At 36.1% G+C, this 15,896-nt stretch overlaps 1 protein-coding gene across 4 annotated transcripts in view; it reads right to left on the bottom strand.

The window, feature by feature from the left end:
* Positions 1–15,896, bottom strand: part of LOC149780039 (protein crumbs-like) — a 237,653-nt gene that overhangs the window by 143,486 nt on the left and 78,271 nt on the right. For all 4 annotated transcript variants that reach the window (XR_016414989.1, XM_089936792.1, XM_089936793.1 and 1 more), the window contains 4 exons: positions 13,876–14,181; positions 12,291–12,428; positions 4,877–5,072; positions 1,734–1,848 (listed from right to left, as the gene is read on the bottom strand). Coding sequence is in view for 3 of the 4 variants with exons in the window: in XM_089936792.1 (XP_089792918.1) it covers positions 1,734–1,848; positions 4,877–5,072; positions 12,291–12,428; positions 13,876–14,181 (755 nt within the window). In the remaining variant the exon portion in view is untranslated. The remainder of the gene's footprint in view (positions 1–1,733; positions 1,849–4,876; positions 5,073–12,290; positions 12,429–13,875; positions 14,182–15,896) is intronic.

Raw genomic sequence — 15,896 nt, 5'->3', positions numbered from 1 at the left:
ATGTAAATTATTTTGAACTGTCCAAGCCCTACAACAGGAGAATTCTCAGCCATTCCATCACATGCTAGTAAAAAAACAATTCAGAAGTAAATAGAGGCTATTTTTATCTCAAGACTATTTTGGCTGTAGTGGACTTGATGCTACTTTTCATCACATGATGGACCATACATGGCAGCCAGTATATCTGGTTGAGGAAGTACCTGGGAAAACCTTGGGAAGAACACCCAGCACAATGAAAGCTGCAAACAAGCTTTCTCACCTAACCAAATCAGTTGAGTAGAGGTTCAAACCCACACAGACAGATAATGAGATGTCATTCATCTGTAAAGGCAAGTGCCTTGGACAACTCAACTGTCAAGGGCCCCTGCCATCAAGACCAAGGCTACTATTACATCATAGTAGCTTCAATGATGTCATCTTGATTTGATGATGTATAATTACTAAAAACGACATAAGCAGCAATTGGAGGCTACTGAAATGGAATATTGAAAGTGCTTGTACATCATGGTCGAATGTCACTAAGTGTTATTTTCAACACCTATGTCTTTATGAGGTCCTATTCTTTGCATATTTAGCTGGATGGTCATCCACCAAAAACTTGCCAACTGGAAATGAATTGCTTGGATTACCTTGGTGTTTTTCAAATAACAACAAGAGATATGGATGTTCCTATTTTGGGATCCCACCTTGCAATGTTGAGGAAAGTAAATACTTGTGAATAAAAGAATGTTTTGCTACAACACAGATATAAGGTAAAGAAGCAACGTTTCTTAAAATGCTCCAAAATATACACTCAAAGAATATAACAAACATTGTAACAATATAAAATATCTATACAAGCCACACTATATTAGGGAGTCAAATCTTTTCTCTGGTGGCAAATCATCAAAATGTTATTACACTGAGTTCATATTCAAAGACATTTCATCAAGTTCATATAAAAAGCTATTACACTGAGTTCATATATAAACTTTTGTCTCATGTAAAGGAAGCTGAATACTGTTCACTATTATCAGTGGCACTAATAAGGTACACACTCTACTATAGGTTCTACTGTTAGTTGACAATAGTAAGATACACTACTTTCAGTGGGCACTAGTAAGGTACACACTCTACTATAGGTTCAACTGTTAGTTGACAATAGTAAGGTACACTACTTTCAGTGGGCACTAGTAAGGTACACACTCCACTTTAGGTTCTACTGTTAGTTGACAATAGTAAGATACACTACTGTCAGTGGGCACTAGTAAGGTACACACTCCACTTTAGGTTCTAATGTCAGTGGCATTAGTAAGGTACATACACTACACTAGGTTATACTGTCAGTGGCACTACTTGGGTACACACTCTACTCATGGTTCTACTCTCAGTAGTTACTAGTAGTTACTAGAGTCAATAAACTCTAGGTTCCACTTTAAGTGAGCACTATTAACATAGACACTCCACATTAGGTTCACGCTTCACATGGTAAGCACACGTCAGGTATGTGCCTTATATGCAAGTGGAACAATAACACACCCTCTGTCCTATTTGTTCTGTATGAAGGATGGTACTCCAATAATGGGTCTCATGTCACTGAGATTGTCTGCAGTTTTATTCCATGTATTTTCTAAGTAGATAAAATATGTCAATCAATGTAAGTATGCAGACCAATTTGAAATCTTCAGTTTGGAAATGGGTGATCAGAGGGCAAATCTATATAGAGAGATAGCTGTTTCAAACTGTATAATAACCTTGACACGATCTGTGCAGTTTGCTCCATTCACACATGGTTGGCTCTCACAATCATCAATGTTGATTGAACAGTTATCTCCCTTGAATCCTGTGTCAGTGCAATTGCATGTATACCTGCAGAGACAAGATATATTATCAAGCACTTTCTGTAAGTAATGACATTTTATCTAAATATACCTGTTCTAAAACAAAAACTTAGCCTACAATTTATTACCAGAACGAAAACAGCTAAACCTGGGTATACAAGTCACGCAAGAAACTGTTTCTTTTAATATAAAAAATTTGCTTCTTGTAGACTGGTCCCATTTATGTAGGGAATAAATTTGATTATGAAATTAAGAAATCAGGTCTTGTGAATATTGTTCTTTTTGAATAGGTATCATTTACATAGGGTCCACTAATGTGGATCAGAAACAGACACCTTTGATATGTACGAAAAATAGTGTCTCAAGGCAGTTGCTTCTTTAAGAAAGTTATCTAATAACAGTTTATTTATTTCTAGCTTGAAATTATGGAAAAGTGACTGCTTGATAATAGGGGTGTAATACTCACATCACATGCACCAACATGTATTACCATACACAACCTGATACATATTGATACATATAAGGAATAATGAGGCAAAGGACTAATAAAATATTAGCAACCACTGGAGATTAAAAGCAATTTATGCTGTATACATTATTTTGTATTGATTCTCCACCATTTGTAAAGTGTGCATTGGAAAAGCAAAGTCATATTTATGTGGATACATCAGTGAATCAATTTATACCTACTTAATACAGGTGACCATTATTGCTAGTCTGACTTTAATGGTAGTATTCAAATCCATCTTCAGAACTATATAATTTAAAATCTCTCTCTCTCTCTCTCTCTCCAACATTTGTAATTTGTATTCTCTTTGTATGTATCTGTCAAATAAATGAAATGTCTTAACTGTATTAAATCAAAATGTTTTAAGGGAACTTTCATGTATAACTGCATTGTTATAGAGTAAAAGCTTAAGAAGTTAACTCAATTTTCAGATATTGGATCCTGACGCCATTGTTCACAATATTGTTGTTTTGGGTTTAGTGCCATTTCGCAGCACAATATAGACTATACATGGTAACCAGTATAATTGGTGGATGAAGAACACAGGAAAACCCCAATAAGAACCACCTATCCATGGGAAGCTACTGACAGCTTTCTCACATACCCACACTGCCGAACCCGAGACTTGAACCACATGGATAGATGTGAGTTTGTTCATAATAATGTCAAATTAAATACTGAACCAACTAAAACACGGCAAACAATTTGACACCAAGTTAAAATTTTGCATTATTATTTATTAATAAAACATGACAGCATGATATTAACCCAGATATCAGTTTATGGAAAATGCATAAGTGAAAACATGCCCATCTCCAATTGTATCATTGTTAATTACAAGGATGTATATTTTAGGATAAAAACTGATGATTACATGCAACAAATGATGTAATTATGGGAAGGTCATTAAACATTCCAAGCTTTTGAAACACAAGGAAATATATATAAATTCTATCAAAAAAAGCATTCATTATGAATAAGAATACCATCCATACATTTAATATTGGTCCAATACTGAATAATAATAATGCCATCTACATATCAAATATAAAAGACTGGTCCAATATTGGCCAGTAAATGACACTATAGGCAATGTGTTGGAAGGAGGGATGAAGATCATACACTATGGAGAATGACTGCAAATGATCAAAATGTATCAAAATGCAATATAAGTCATCTTGATACTAAATCAATGGACTGATGTCTGAAAAGACATTTGTTGGTACAGAAGTGGAGCTACTGGGTCTATAGTATTTCATATCAATCAAACTCAGTGGATATTTGCATGCTTCATAGCCAAGGTCAAGGCCACATACCTTCTGAAATGTACAGGACTTGTTTCTGTGCTGTGAAACACAGAACAGTATATTAGCTTTGGATGCCATGGATCATTACTATGTGAGATTCAATCAGTTCAGATGTATACCAGAATATAAAGGAAGATTTCAAACTTAATTGGTTGATATGACTAATTAATGGCCTATCAGAACATGAATAACTATTCAGTGCCATGGCAATAGGAATTAGATGCTTTGCCCTGAAAACTGACTGGCTTTACAGTGCCATGGCAATAGGAATTAGATGCTTTGCCCTGAGAACTGACTGGCTTTATAGTGCCATGGCAATAGGAATTAAATGCTTTGCCCTGAGAACTGACTGGCTTTATAGTGCCACGGCAATAGGAATTAGATGCTTTGCCCTGATAACTGACTGGCTTTATAGTGTCATGGCAATAGGAATTAGATGCTTTGCCCTGATAACTGACTGGCTTTATAGTGTCATGGCAATAGGAATTAGATGCTTTGCCCTGAGAACTGACTGGCTTTATAGTGCTATGGTAATCTTCTAGGCAGGTTTTGCTATGGTAATTCTCTAGGCAGGCTTTGCTATGTTAATTTTCTAGGCAGGTTTTGCTATGGTAATTTTCTAGGCAGGTTTTGCTATGGTAATTTTCTAGGCAGGTTTTTCTAGGCAGGTTTTGCTATCTAGGCAGGTTTTGCTATGGTAATTTTCTAGGCAGGTTTTTCTAGGCAGGTTTTGCTATGGTAATTTTCTAGGCAGGTTTTGCTATGGTAATTTTTTAGGCAGGTTTTGCAATTGTAATTTTCTAGGCAGGTTTTGCTATGGTAATTTTCTAGGCAGGTTTTGCAATGGTAACTTTCTAGGCAGGTTTTGCTATGGTAATTTTCTAGGCAGGTTTTGCTATGCTAATTTTCTAGGCAGGTTTTACTATGTTAATTTTCTAGGCAGGTTTTAGCAGCTCATGAGACATACTAGACTTATAAACCATTAGTGAAATATGTTGTTATGCAATTGAGCAAAAGTGGTGTGTTCATGTGCGTATTACACCATATACAATTATTATGTGGAATACACTCTATGACAGATAAAATCACAGTACTCCAGAAAAACAAATATCCAAAGAAATCAAAATTTTGGTTAATTTTTGTCAACTATTGAGTGTCAAATGTACAAAGAGTGATGACAAAATCTTATTGAGATACAAGATACCAAGGTGTACACACAGTGACAGGCAATACAAACTTACCCGTTGATAAGGTCTGTACAACTTCCACCATTTTGACAGGGATTAGATGCACACTCGTTGATGTTGGTTTCACAGTTTACCCCTGTGATACCTGGGATACAGATACAGTTGTACCCGTTTACGAGATCCTTACACGTCCCATTGTACTGGCATGGATTGGAGAGGCATTCATTAATATCTGTGTTACAGCGTTTGTCTAGAAGTAAATGTAAACATTTTTATACGATTCAATGTAGAACTTGGCAGCTACAATGGAATTAATACATACATCTGATATAAAGTGCTAAGTAAAAGCAAAGTTTTAAAAAAATACAGGTTAAAAATTACTAGAATCTTCAAAAGCATAAAAACAACAATTTAAAAATAATATTTTCTGTTACATGGTATAAGACAAAAGGTAATCTTCTCTTTATTCTGTCAAAGGTACCAGTATGTAAAATAAATCATAGCATTAGGATAAGAAGTATAAAAATAAATCATACCATTAGGTTAAACAGCTAAGTTCTTCAAATCTAGGATTAAAGTTTGTTTTATAAAAGGAATTTATAATCCTCAAAAAAACTTATTCATCCAGTTAACATTAAACAAATCTGAGTCTCACAGGGTAAAAGTCAATACACTCAACTAGAATATGTCCCACTGTTAGTAGACACTAGCAAGATACACTCATTTAACTGATGCTGACCGATCATTATATCCCTTTACCTCATAGAGCATAGTGACAAAGTGCAGCACGCTATAAATAGAACACATGTTACCTAGCCGACCACATATGCATAGGCCTGTCTGTGAATTGTTAAGCAATGTAGTGGTGTTACATTTAACAGCAGTTTTAACCTTTTACGTTTTTGGTACACATCTATTATTTGAGGAAAAATTTAAGAGTAAAGTCCGATTGTTATAGCTGTGTAATTATTTTTCACGTAAGAATATTTTATGTGCTTTAAAATCGAGAGAGAACTTGTTCACCGTCATGTCAGGGAGGCTGCGTGACCAACCGTAGCTGCCATTTCACATACTCGAAATTTACATGTTTTTTGTCTGTGTCTACTTCACTAAGTCATCTGAATTTAATAATCAATAAAAACTAATTGCTGCTTACATAAATATCAGAGCCTTTACCTAAGTTATTGAATCTTTCGTGATTGTGATTCTAATCGTGAAAGCTTCGTAAGTACTGAATGAAATTCTGCCTGTGAACTGTTAAGCAATGTAGTGTATGTTACATTTAACAGCAATTTTAACCATTTTACATTTTTGGTACACATATATTTGGAAAAATTTAAGAGTAAAATCTGATTGTTATCGCTGTGTAATTATTTGTATGTGCTTCAAAATGGATAGAGAACTTGTTCACTGTCATGTCAGTGAGGCTTTATGACCAACCATAGCTGCCATTTCCAATACTCGAAATTTACAAGGTTTTCGTGTGCGTCTTCATCACTAAGTCATCTGAATCCGATAATTTATAAAAACTAATTGCTGTCTACATCAATATCTGAGACTTTACCTAATTTATTGAATCTTTTGTGGTTGCTATAATAATCATGAAAACTTTGTACGTACTGAATGCAATCAGTGGCTGCCATTTTGGAGAGTGGAGATTATGACACAGTTACTTTAAATAGCAGATATCGACCAGTGCATGAATAGCGACCATGTGATCTGACATAATTATCATTCTCAGAAATTAATGTAGTATCTAATGGGGGGGGGGTTCCCGAAGGTGGTGCTACGAAAACTAGCTCAAAATGGCTGATGTTTACTGCAGGCGTCAAAAGGCACTTCCATGCGAATCTTGTAGAGGTGTCAAAAGGCGCTTCCATACGAATGGAGTAGGGGCGTCCAAAGACGCTTGCATGAAGTAAAGGGTTAACTGCATGGATCAGGTATTTGTGTCCTACACATGACTGACACAATAATTCTGTCATCCCTAGGAATGTTTTGTTCTATAAAATATCTCTTGCTACACTGGACATTGTGTTATCAACAGAACAGCATGCCACTAGCTGATAGTATTACAATATGGCTGGCTGAAAACAACTGCCCACTAATATATGCATATTTCAAGCTTTACAATTTAATACTTAGTGCTTAATGTTTCCTACTCTATCTTTCCAACAGGGGTGCAAGATGGAGGGTAAAAAGTTCCTTTGGAGTCAGCAGGGCCTGCACAAGGCTATATGGCACAGGCATTATGGTGCCCGTCCTCAAGATCATTAAAATGTTTGCAGATAAGAAAGCTTGTAATAAATTAATGCAAGTTCTGACAAAATAAAAAGATTCTTGTATGAAGAAAATAAAAAGATTTTGTTTCATTTTAGCTTCCTTGTCTTATTTCTTATGTCTTTTCTCCAATCTGGTGATCCTTTGAAAGGGCTTTAGAACTGGGGGTCAGATTGTGTAAAAAGAAAATATTGGTGTCAGAACTGGGGGCTGAAAAGATTCACAAATAAGGGTAAAGAGAAATGCTGCCTGCTATAGTGTGATAAGCACCAACAACCTTGACTATCGGTAAACATTTAACAGCAAGTCCAAGGTCAAAAAGATTTGACTCAATACTGGGTTTCAAATTCGGCAATTGCTGTCATTGCTGTGCCAACTATTTAGGCTTGATCTGTTTCTTTCTGTTTAAAAATATTTTTCATGACGGATGACCAAATATTGTGATAAAGCTGATCTCCAATATTTGATCTGAGGGTCTGGATTTTGACATTCTACCTGAAAAGATAGCACAAGGCATTTGCATTTTTGATGGATTTTTAAATTTGTCTTTCCGTACTATCAGAGAGAATATTCCCATCAGTAGCACTATGAACTGACTGTGCAAATTACAGTTGTTTACCAGGGTAGTCAGAAGCACCTTTATGAAGATATGGCAGGGGAGCTTAAACTGAAGTGCAGCTGAGGCTTACAAACCAGCCTGAATTGAAATGTGTATTGTGTTTGGAGCAGTTTCTGAATCTCCTGGACTATGGAAATTTGATAGGTGGCAACCTGGTTATTCTTGGAGATTTCAACTTTAACTTTGATTGTCCCTGAAACCCAAATACATCAAAACTCCTAGATTCCATTAATGTTTTCAACCTCAAACAGACAGTTAACCAGCCCACCCATAAACATGGTCACATTTTAGACTGGATTCTTCAGAGACCTGATGATAACATTTTACGGTCCTCCCTGGTATCCCATGACCTTGCATCAGATCACCTCTGCATTATATTCCATCTTGACGAATCAGTACCTAACCCTCCACCTTTATCTGCTACAAAGAGAAACCTCCGTATGATAAATAGAACCAAACTAATGCATGACATCCAAGCTAACTTAACAACTTGCTTACCTCCTACCGCAGAACAACTCGATAACTGCCAGTGTTCATTGCTTGACAAACATGCACCAGCTACCAAGTACAGAGTATCATTCCATGGTATAGCAGTGTTAGTGACCAGCTTTGCACTGCTAAAAGAGGCCGCCGTAAAGCTGAGAGGTTTTGGCTTTCCACCAGACTCACTATTAATAGGCAAATCTATGAAGCCTCTAAGAAGAATGTCACAAATATAGTCCATGCAGCAAAATCAGCCCACTACACTAATAAGATCATGGAAAGTTCCAGCTGCAAAGAGCTCTTTGAGATTACTAACAAGCTAATGCCAAGGAACAAATCTAAACCACTTCCAACTACCTTCTGTCCAGTTGTCCTTCCGGACATGTTTGCAAATTTCTTCAGTGACAAAGTACAAACCATTAGAGATAAGCTTGACACCACAGTTTTAATTGACTTGTCGTCACCATACAGTTGGGATAGAGAATTTGAGAGAGAACCATTAGCAGCATTTGAACCTGTCTCTATGGATTTTGTACGTACAATCGTGATGAAGAATGCGCCAAAGTCATGTGAACTTGATCCAATTCCAACATCAGTGCTGCTTGAGTGCTTAGATCCAGTATTGCCTTCATTAAATGATGTTTTTTTTAAATTTAATACCTCTCTCTCATCCGTGGAATACCAATCATTTTTCAAAACTGCCATTGTAAAGCCTCTGCTTAAGAAACCAAAATTAGACCATAATGATTTAAAGAAGTACCACCCAGTTTCTAATCTCCCATTCGTAACAAAAATCTTAGAAAAGGTTGTTCTATCCCAGCTTGTATCTCATCTAAATTCAAACAGTCTTTTTAGCAATGTACAACCTGCATATCGCCCTTGCCACAGTAGTGAAACTACTTGTACTCTTCTAAAAGTAGTTAATGACATTCTCTCTGCATTGGATAGCGGAAAGATTACAGTCCTCACCCTCCTTGATTTGTCTGCAGCATTTGACACAACAGACCATGATAGTACCACGATCAGAGCACACCTCCCCACTGCTCTGTACCCTACATTGGCTATCCATTTGATCCAGAATCAAACACAGAATTTGTTCTCTGTGCTACATTTCTTTGTTGGACTCTAGTCCAACATACCTATCGGACTTCACCTATGTGTACACACCAGCAAGATACTTACGCTCCTCTTCTGACAATCGTATACTCATTATTCCCACTATGAAAACAAAGTCATATGGACAGCGTTCTTTTGCATACCAGGGCCCAGCAATGTGGAATGAATTGCCCACTGAACTTAGACACAAAGACACAGTGATCACAGTCAAGAGGGCTCTCAAAACTCACTTATTTCGACTGCAAGAACGAATTTAAAGACTTAATAATGTTTCCTACCTTAAATATTCTCAGCATGTTTTTTAATGTTTTCTAATTTCATGGTGTTTGTTTTGTAATCATATCATTATATGTTTTTTCATCTTATAGGTGTTGTCTAATGTTGTAAAGCGCTTAGAACTTCTAAAGATTAGGCACTATATAAAGTCCTCATTATTATTATTATTAATATTATAAAAAGGTACACAGATGTAGGTCTACAATGATACCAAATAATCTGGAATATCTAGTTGCACTACCAAATACAGATAGAAAAACCTCATTTTTTGGACCCAACTTTTTTTTAACCCAAAATTTGCCCATGGTCAGTATCAGATTTTTTGTCTGGAATTTTAGACTTTTTGGTCTCAGATCTAAGGCAAACCAGTATGAACTGCAAACAGACAGATGAGCCTTTGCAAAAGGTAGGATAAGATGGGCATTTGGAATAAAGAGTGGTCTCCAAGCAAAAAAATAATAAAATAATGGCTCCGTTTAGAAAAAAAAGAAGAAAAAAAGAAAAAAGAAGTCCAACTTTTACCCTTCCGCTCATGTGTGAGTCAAATAGCCTTAAAAAAATGATGTTTCTAACACAACTAGGCAGTATGTTATTGAAAGATGACTGGGGATTTGGTGTTTTCGAGTCTATACAGAAATAGCTTTCAAAATTTGTTTCCTACTCGATTTTCAAGTTGCTACACATAAGATTTGATATGAAAATGTGCTGTTAGATCACCAAATGACTCCCTCAACTGACAGTAACTCAAGAGTTGCCATAAACAATGCTGTGTCTAAAACTGATTGATAAGTGCTTTTATGAGCTGCAGATTCATCTGTCCATAATAATTGCAATGTTTGATCATTAATTAATATCAAACCATCAACAATTTATTGGACTACACTCACTGTACATATGGCATACTACATAACAAAACAAGGTAAATAAATATATAATACTCAGATTGGTCATGACATAACCTTACTTATCATATGCTCATTTTTTCTCTGTTAACCTGACATTGTCAGAATCATGCAATATTTTACAATGTTGAACTCACTTGCAACTTCATACTGAGCTCATATTTGCCCAATAGTGTATTAGGAACTACTTTGGAAACAAACTTTATGTTTTGGTTTATTAAATTTGTTTCTGAATGATGTTTTTGTAGGGTTTAACGCCTTTTTCAGCACAATATCTATACATGGTGGCCAGTATTGATGGTAGAGGAAGAACCCTGGAAAACCCTGGAAAGAACCACCAACCCACAAAAAGCTGATGGCAAGCTTTCTCACATACCAAAATAAGATGAACCCGTGAATCAAACCCACGCAAACAGAGGTAAGATGGCAGTGATCCATAACAGTGAGCGCTTTAGACCACTCGGCCACTCGGGGCCCCTGTTTCTGAATGAACTAAAGCAGATGTTTCATGGAATGCCACATACCAGCTGCTTTTGTACATTCTGCATCAACTCTTTTGATACAATGTTTCTGGTTTAGGCTAGTTATAAACGCCAGACAGGGTCCTTACAAAAAACATGCAAGTCACAAAGCATAAACTGTCTTCTTTAATAAGACTGGCAAAATATATACTTACAGTTTTACATCCAGAATTTCCTCAAAATGTACTTTCTTAGCTCTGCAAATCCAAATTACATGAGCCATGTCATGGGTTCTCAAGCTTGGTTACACATTTCGAAATCGTGCTGTAATTTCATCTATATTCCAAGTACAATTACATCTTCCTTACTGCACTCAAAATGAAATAAACATTATATTCCATAGCATCTTTTTGATACTTGCAATTGTAAGACTTAAAATCTTTCCCCACATTATGATTTCAAACATTCTATGACAACAGAAAAATACTTGCAGATGTCGATATGCTTCTCCCTCGCTGCTTCAGACTAATGTATTTCATGTATAACTGGCACAAATAAATCAAGTCCATAATCATGAAATTTTGTAGAATCTACAAAAATACCATAGTCTATTCATTCCAGTCAAATGGCAAAGTTGTTGCAATGCGCATTCATTCACAATGTGATTCCAAATTTCTATTTTAAGTAGACCAAAATGTCATTTTCTTTCAAAAGTTATGTCTAGCACACGGCTAAGTTCAAATTTATCTGGGTGGAGTTATGTGCACATTAATAATGTTGTTGTTGTGTAATGATGAATCCTCACTTGTGTATTTAGTTTGGAATGTGGCATATATTCAGTTGCTTTGTTTCTTGTAGTGTATTTTTTTTATACAATGAAACCTTAGGTAGAACAGGAAAATGAGCATATAATAAAAAAGTTACTGCATTTGTATTGGAAAAAATGAACTTGTTTTGTTGTACTGCACTCCTAAGGTTGTGCAGTATTTCCATTCGAAAAACTGATTCTTATTTTCCCATACAAATGCAGTAACCTATAATTCTTCTGGCCTGCAATAACCTTTAAAACAAAATTTTAACACAGGAGTCCCAGAAGGGGTAAAATGCTCTACTGCTGAAGTTTGTAACCAATGGGATGCAAACCCAAACTGGGCTGCCATGCTGTTTTCAGTGGGTAGCCAAGATCAACCTAAATAATTTGAAATTTTCTACCCAAGTGTTTTCTAGGATTTGATGGGTTGAGAGGCTAACACCACAACCTAATTTGGGTCAACACCCAAAATGGTTAAGATGAAAGTCAGAGAAATAAATTATATTTCTGATCTACCTACCTGTATAGCCTGGGGCACATGTACAACGATAACCTCTGTCTACATTGTGGCATGTTCCCCCATTCTTGCATGCTGGCAAATCATATTTCACATCATCAGCAACTAAGCAGTAGGAGGCTGTCAACTCACAATAGGCACCTTGTCACAAAAATAAAATTTAAGTTTACTAGTTGAGGTATTCTAACTTCCTATATACTTCAATATGCGTTCATATCCGAAATACATTCTAAAGAGAATGAACTTTAATGGCTTAAAACTAACATATATACTTGCCTATAAGGCAGGTCTATTGTCAAACAACACAGACCATAATCTACCATTGAATAATGCACCAACAGACCAGGGTTTATGTTGCTAGGGCAGTTCCATTTAAACATACATGGTAACCAGGGAAGGTCAGGGCCCTTTGATTGCACAGAGTTCATATGAAAATGATAAGAAAATTCTAAATTGCATCAATGGGTGATTACCCCACATTAAAAGAGCCTTTCCTGCATCCCAGGTTTTACTGGAAGAGCCCTTAGTTCTACTGCTACTTTTATGAAATTGCAACTCTGCTCATGCATTATGTGACAACAGATATGGATCTACAGTTAGACTTAACCAATATATGATAAATCGTTTATGAATCTTACGTTATCACAAGAGATTTAATTTCTTTGTTCAACTAAATATAGAACTTATATGAGTGCTCATTTTGTATGACATTTATGAAACTGGCCTTATGACCAAAATATAGAAATTATTTGAAGTTTTGTAAATTTCTGGCAAATAAAGTTTCAGATGATCCTAATTATGTTTGCTTTACAACTAATAATATACAATATGAATGTGGTTGTGCATGAAAGAATCACTGGACAAATGTAATGATGCGAATTTAGAGTAAGCTTAATTTTATGTGCCATAGGCCTATAAACTGTTGAAAAGCAAACCTAACAAAATATATACATATACAAGTTATGATGCAAGACATGGCAGGAAGGAAGGTAACACAGGTGGTGAAAGTACCTAACCATCAAGTAAACACTGAACATAAATTTATGATTTATGACTCAGAATTACATGTCAGTAATTTGGTTTACTTAAAATGCAACTTCTGCTCTAAACTGCATTGCCATAATGACCACTGGTCCAATGCTAATTTTCCAAAATGATGGGCTGGGACTGTGTCTGACTCTAGATGCCCATGTTATTCATACTGTCCAAATCAGTTTAATTTTGACAGAACACATTTTCATGGTTTTGCAAAACGTTTTCCTGGTACCTAAATTCTTCTGTATGGCTCTTCAAAATGGCACCGATGCCAGCAACATGTTTTTACTGAGTCTTACAATTTTGTTGAATATTATAATAACAGAAAAATTTTGAAAAATTAGCACACCATTAATAACAATTCATGTAAGACTTTTTCAAGTCCATTTCAGGCAAATCTTTTTTACAAATAAATGAAAATCAGTGATATCCTCAGAGACTGCAATTTCAAATCTGACATGGATTATATCATATACTACTATTTTACTACCCTCCCCATCCAGAAAATATGTAATGTGTTTTTAAAAAAATCATTAAAATGCTTCCATCTTACCTAGATAATAGTTTCCAGTTCCATCTGGTCCACAAAAACAAGAAAAAGTACCATTCATATTGCCACAACGTCCTCCGTTTTGACAAATAGCGGGTTGATACAAACATTCATCTATATCCTGCTCACAGTTATAACCTTGGAATCCCGAGATGAACGTCTTGTTGAAAGTGCCAAAATTAACAGTAAAATTACTCTGCTGACAACTGCAATTATAGTATCCTCTCTTATCCAGGCATGTTCCATTGTTCTGACAGGGGTTACTCTCACATTCATCAATTTCCTCTGTACAGTTATTGCCAGTGAGACCTGTGAACAATGTAATAAATAATTAAATATCCACTTTTGAGGCATTAAAGGAAAGAAAGTCTTTTATAGGCAATTGTTGTTGTTGTCGTTGTTGTGGGGTTTAACGCCATTTTGCAGCACATGATAGGCTATACATGGCGGCCAGTATTAATGGTGGAGGAAGAACCAGAGAAAACCCCGGAAAGAACCACCGACCCACGAGAAGCTACTGGCAAGCTTTCTCACATACCCACATTGGCTGAATCTTAGACTCGAACCGCCGCAGACAGAGGTGAGATGGCAGTGATCCGTAATGGAGAGCGCTTTAGACCACTCGGCCACTCGGGACCCCCTTTTATAGGCAATCAAGGGGCAAGAAATTTTGTCAACTACAGACAGGTGTCTTTTATATGGTGTGAGTGGAATTAAGATAACTCAATTGGTAGAGCAATGGATTAGTAGTCCAAAGGTTGCAGATTCAATACCCACCCAGGACAGCATGGATCAGCCTCCTCAGTGTGTCCTTGGGAATGTTACTTAGTTCCTATCTACTCTAGATGATATAGACCGAAATGTGTTAAAAGTGCTATTAAATCAATAATAATAAACATTATTATGGTGTGGCATCCAATAATTGCTTTGTATTTCTATATGAAGATGGGCATTTAGGATGCTTTCCCTTAAATCGGACTCAGACATCAAGAGATTCTGATATAAGGACATCTTTAGTTGTTGCTGTTGTAGGGTTTAATGCCATTTTTCAGCACATGATAGGCTATACATGGCGGCCAATATTAATGGTGGAAGAAGAACCCAGGAAAACCCCGGAAAGAACCACCGACCCATGAGAAGCTACTGGCAAGCTTTCTCACATGCCCACATTAGCTGAATCTGAGACTAGAACCCATGCAGACAGAGGTGAGATGGCAGTGATCCATAATGGAGAGCGCTTTACACCACTTGGCCACTCGGGGCCCCCGACATCTTTAGTAAATTCATTTATTTAAAATCACAAACCATAAAGTGTCACTTATATAGAGTACGAAATGAATTAAAGTATCCACTGTCCACATTACACAGGCATCTGTTATATGAAGGATGATCATGCAGGCATTTATATTTAGGATTCCTAAAGTGTCATTTAAGCTCCACAATTGTTTTTATTTACAGGATGCATCTATTAAGGAAGTCCACATGTGTAAAATCAATGCTTACCACCCAGCTTGAAATCACTGTTTTATTACATTATACACTTTTTACCCAAGAATATCATAACACTATGAGCTCTGAGAGAAACTGGGATATAAAATGGTATGGCTGCAACTTCTGTACAATTTATGTGCAAAAAAGATGACAGAATTCTGACAATCAGGTTCATAGAAGGTCTCATTCATTTCCAGCAAATTTCGTTAATATAAGAATATTTAAGAGCTACTGACTGGAAATAAATGTGGATGGGTCAGCTATTCAGGGACATAACTAAATGATGACACAGAATGCTATCAAAATCATCAATGGTTTGATTAGTATCTAGCTGCATACAAAATTTGTTTTGAAATAGAAACATAATTAAGGAGTTGTTTTGCAAAACAAAATATGAATGTGTGGTACAGGAGGAGGGACATAAAGACAGAAAATCAGACATACATGGGCCATAATTAGCCAAAAGCATTAAGAGTACAGTCTAACTTGTATTATAGGTCTGACCTTTACTCAATGGTCACCTGTTCATAACA

The sequence above is a fragment of the Sinohyriopsis cumingii genome, chromosome 16, assembly GCF_028554795.1.
Source record: "Sinohyriopsis cumingii isolate HCF-2022 chromosome 16, ASM2855479v2, whole genome shotgun sequence".
NCBI classification, from domain to species: Eukaryota; Metazoa; Mollusca; class Bivalvia; order Unionida; family Unionidae; genus Sinohyriopsis; species Sinohyriopsis cumingii.
Note: the sequence above shows the minus strand (reverse complement) of the source record. Positions and strands in the feature narration are given on the sequence as shown.